At 54.8% G+C, this 5,020-nt stretch overlaps 1 protein-coding gene across 1 annotated transcript; it reads right to left on the bottom strand.

Annotated features, from left to right (window-relative positions):
• Positions 1–982: 982 nt before the first annotated feature.
• Positions 983–4,472, bottom strand: STBD1 (starch binding domain 1). The gene is made up of 2 exons (XM_065878289.1): positions 4,265–4,472; positions 983–1,845 (listed from the first exon to the last, which is right to left on the bottom strand). Exons 1-2 carry the CDS (start codon positions 4,470–4,472, stop codon positions 983–985), a joined length of 1,071 nt encoding a protein of 356 aa, XP_065734361.1.
• Between the last annotated feature and the right edge of the window lie 548 nt (positions 4,473–5,020).

The following is a 5,020-nucleotide window of genomic DNA, read 5'->3' on the forward strand; positions in this document are numbered from 1 at the left end:
ATGGCAAAGTTTAAATGTTTATTTCTTCCCAGAGCAAAGATGTACTTCCGTATCACTCTCCTGTTATAATTTTGTTACCTACTGGCGTGAAGGGAGAGGGAAGAGGGTGAAATGATTGCTATGGGGCAGTCCATCTGTCAGCCCAGAGCTGCTGTGAGAGGAGGGGCCGTGGGGAGAGATGGTCCTGCAGGAGGCCCGTGAGGAAATGACGGGCGTGTCCCACCCTGCAGTCCGGCGGGGCCTGTAGCTCCCAGCTCTCTAAGAGGTGTCATTCAGACCACCTTGCTCAGCCTATACCCTATCCCCCTTCCTGTTCTTTCCTCTTGGGCTGCTCCTGCTAACAGGCCCCGATTAGGCCCCTTGTCTGTACACCAGCCGTTGATCATTAAGACAAAAACATACTTGCTACCCTCAAACCATACATGGCAAGTAAAATCAAGCAAAAAACATTGGGAAGTCTTAATGCATTACCTTATAGCCTGGCTAATCACATCTAGTGACCAGATATTCTCTAATCACAGTTCCATACGATGTTAACGATTTTTAAATATAAAGTGTGTATGATTAAAGAGAGCATTTCTCCAGCTGTACCAGTACAAAATCTCCTTTTGAATAAGGCGTGTTTTACTCCCCTGCTTCAAGAATCACCCAAGGCTCAAGCCTGAACCCTCGGCAGCTGGTTAGGTTCTGTGCTCCGTGACCAGTGCACATCTGAAGTTTAGCCAAGCCCTCCTCAAGACCACCAAGCCCTAAAGTAAGGATGGATCAGCATAAATCCATCCATCAGTGCCACAGGAAAAAAAAGTCCATGCTCACTGGAAGCATCATCTACACATTAGACAAAAGCCACTAGCAAATCTGAAACAACTCTGATGGCTAGACTGGAAGTTTCACTTCCTTTATTTTAAATTATCCAGGGTGCTCCACAACCTTAGCCTCTTCCATGTTCTGCAATAGCCTCTTCGCTACTTTGCAAATTGAATCAGTGAATCCCCCACCACTTGTGAACCACTTTATCCTCATGGCCAGTCTCTAAGGATCTATTGCTGCATTCTTCCCAACGGATAACTTCCCCATTCTCTACTACCACGAACTTCCATTCCACCACCGTGTCTGCTGGCAGGGGCACAGAACGAGACCAGAGCCCGTCCTTGCTACACTGGAGTGGGATGTAAGTGTTCCATCTCCCAAGACTCTCATGGTCTCCAGTTACTGCAAGGCATTGCACACCAGCGCGTGTGATATAATGGACCTGGAAGCTGACACTAACCTGATGAACCTCTGAAGACACTGCTCCTACCCTTTTTGGTTTCACATCCACTTCCTGACCTCTTGCCTCCACGAGAGTGCTTCTGTCATAGTCCTTTCCCTGCTTAGAGCTTAACACTGGAGACTCAAGACTGCCACCCAAACCAACATCGCCCCAGGATGAGTGCCGGGACACCATCTCCCAGTCCACGTGGTCAGCCCGGGCCCGACTGTCCAACTGTGTGAGGCTCACTCCTTCTTGCGCTCTGTCCAGGAGCAGGTTGCTAGAAGGCAACTTCTCTGCCAGACATGGAGCTGCTTTAGCAGTTTTCTCTTGGCCTTTTTGGAATCCCCATTCTCCTATAGGAGATCCAAGGCTTGTGTTTCTTGAAACGTCAGAGTAACTTCTAGAGTTACCAGTCTCAGAGGTAGCTAGAGATTGTGTGTCTGGAAATTGTCCAGAGGGAACATGTGCTCTTGAATTGTCACGGTCACTGCCTTCTCCAGAAGGACTCTGCAGTCTCCATGCTGCTTCCTGCAGGTCACCAGGGCCTTTAGTCGTAGAAACCAAACATCCATTGCTTTCTTGAAGATGCTCTAAAAAACAAAAGGAAAAGTGTAATAGTGTTATGCAGTTCATGTGAGAAAAAAGTTCAGTTAGGCTGAGAAAATAGTTTTAGTTCTTAAAGACTTGGCTACTAATCTATCTGCAGTTCACAAAATTTGCCTCTATTAAAATCAAGTACTTAATTACCTGGTGTGTTCCCAACTGTGCTCTAAGAATACACAGGCATAGCCAGTAATAAAAGACACATCCAGGAGTGTCAGTATACCAGCACAAGGGTGTAAACGAGGTGGCAAGCTGTAGAGGCAGAAGTGTAACCCTGACATGGTCCTGGATCTCTGCAGCGCAGGCCGTACTGGCACGCAACCAAGTCAAGTTGTTTGGCTGCCATCATCGAAAAATGTCCAGCCTGTGTGACGAAGAGCTGCACGGTTACCCTGCAAACCAGATGAGTACACTTGTACTCCCAGGAACTGCGTGCAGGTCAGGGATTGGCTCTCACAGGTGCGGGCAGGTCAGCAGCAGCTGTCACTGTGGGAGAATACAAAGGACAGCGGTGCATGGCTGGGCAAGAGTTGGGGGTGAGGGTGGGGAGGGCGGCTGGATTCGCCTTGCACACCCCATGTGCATTAGGAACCTCTTCGACAAAACACAGGCATCTTATATCCCCTCCCATTGCATACTTTAAAAATATATTTTCTTGGGACTTCCCTGGTGGCACAGTGGTTAAGAGTCTGCCTGCCAACGCAGGGGACACGGATTCGATCCCTGGTCCGGGAAGATCCCACATGCCGCGGAGCAACTAAACCCGTGCGCCACAACTACTGAGCCGGTGCTCTGCAACAAGAGAAGCCACCGCGATGAGAAGCCCGCGCACAGCAGTGAAGAGTAGCCCCCACTCGCCGCAACTGGAGGAAGCCCGCGCGAAGCAATGAAGACCCAACACGGCCACCAAAAAATAAATAAATTACAAATAAATAAATAAAAAGATTTTTTCTTAAGACTACACAATCCAAGCTCTCTCAAGACTCAGTTTCCTTCTTGGCCACCTCATTGATAGTCCAAATAGCTCCCTACAACTGAGGTCCCCAACCCCCGGCCCAGACCTGTAGGTAGAGGTCAGTCCTCTGCCTGTTAGGCCCCCGCGGCACAGCAGGAGGTGAGAGGCGGGGAGCAAGCGAAGCTGCCTCTGCCGCTCCCCATCGCTCGCATCACCGCCTGCACCACCCTCCCACTTCGCCCCCTTCCGTGCAAAAATTGTCTTCCACGAAACCTGTCCCTGGTGCGAAAAAGGTAGGGGACCGCTGCCCTACAAGATCTTATTCTCCAAAACCATACAATCAGCATATGGGGATTGGGGGGGATGGCGGTGGGAAGAGGGCGGTCTTGTTTAATTTTGTCTCTTTTTAATGGTGGTGTTGGAAGTGAGACGTAAACAAATATTACTCTGAATCCCCAATCTTTCGACCTGAAACATGAGTTAGGCTTTCAGGAAGAGAAGATAAATGAGCTCTCTGCAGGAGAGGCACAGGGGCAGATTTTCAAGTGGCTACACGTGAACGCCACTCCACTAAAGTTTACAGATGTCATTTTCACCACTAGGCTGGAGTCCAGGCATGGGCAGCTTGCCAAGGGAGGGCGCTGGAAGGTAAGGTTCTCTGCCAGTGCTCTTAACTTTGCCTAGTATACAGGGTCTAAAATATAGAGATGGAAACCTAGATGTCAATTGTACTCGTCGGAGCAGAATTAAGTGTCTCTTCCCTGGGGTTTCAGACAACCATGCACTGTTCGGGTGAGCGTGGGGGAGGGCCGACAGCTCCGAAATGGGCGGCCATCGAGCAGCCTCAGGGCTTCAGCCGAAGCCTTCAGGGCCAGAGTCCAACCTGAACTTTGCCTCCCCGACAGAAGCGTCCAGACATGGGAGGCTGCTCGCTGCGCCGGTGTTCCCAAACACAGCTCTTCCACGGGGTGAGGGATGGGAGGCCATGAGGCTATGGGATTGGGACCGAGACAGTGTCCCTGCTCGGACAGAAATTGGAGAGGGTCGTGGGATCTCCGAACTCTAAGCACCCCTTTCCGAAGGCCCGGAAGGGGCGCCGCCGCTGCAGCCGCCCGCACTGCACCAAGCTCCGCCAAGCAGAGGAGCCCATCCCCGCTGGAGGAGCAGGGGTAGGTTCTCAGGGGCGGGCGCCGAAGGCAGCGACTCAGCGGGGCGCGGACCTGGGACAAACCGTCTGGGCATCCCCAGGGCCTCGGTGTAGGGCGAGAACCCCACCCGGCGCGTGCGCACCAGCCGGGGAAAACGCGAGCCGCGGGGAGGGTCCTGCCCGGGCTAGGAGAAGCTAGTCCTCGGGAAACCTCCAGGTGGATTTCCGCCCCCTGCCCCCCTCCCGCGGGTAACTTCAGAGCCCCCCGGCAGATATGCCCTCGAGACACAGGGAGGAAGAATACCTGGTTTGGTGACCAGCTCCCGCCTAGAAGGTCCAGGGCTCAGTCCGCCGCCACCACCCTGATCGCCTCCCGGAGCCGCAGCCTCCCCTGGAGAGGCGTCCTTCCCCTGCTCCGCATCCCCCTCCTTTCCCGTGTCCCGCAGCAGCCAAACGAAAAGCGCTCCGGCCAGACCCCCTCCGACCAGCAGGGCGGACCAGACGGCGCCCATGACTAAGAGGCCGCAGCTGCGGGAGACGACGGCGACCGAGACGGGGGCTCGGGTCACGCAGGCAGAGCCACACCTACCCAGCCCGCTGCAGCCTTTTACGGTCCCCGGTGGCGGGCGCTCCCGCGCGGGGCCCAGCCCTCCGCGACCAAAACTCAACTTTCCCAGCCCCGCCCCATTCCCCGCCCCGGGGCTGCAGCCCCTGGTTCTGGCAAGGCGGACACGCGAGCGCCCTCCTTCTCCAACATTTTCCCTTCTCGACCCCGCCAGTCGCCGGCGGCGGGGAGCACCCGGCGCAGGGTTCCAAGTGCGTCCCACGCGCGTGAAGAGTCCAAGGGCGCACGGCTCCCGTGCGCAAACCCGCCGCCTTCTTTTCCTGCTCCGGCTGCAGCTCAGGTGCAGCCCTGCCTGGGACAGCGCCGGCCACCTCGGCGCCTCCTCCCCACAGACAATCAGTAGCAGTGCGGCCCGAGCTTCTGGCACTTAGACGCTGAAGAGGCCGAGGTGCATCTGTGACACGCGAGGTTGCGGCGAGAGCGGAGGCGGGGCGG

Source organism: Phocoena phocoena, chromosome 5 (assembly GCF_963924675.1).
Source record: "Phocoena phocoena chromosome 5, mPhoPho1.1, whole genome shotgun sequence".
Classification (NCBI taxonomy): domain Eukaryota; kingdom Metazoa; phylum Chordata; class Mammalia; order Artiodactyla; family Phocoenidae; genus Phocoena; species Phocoena phocoena.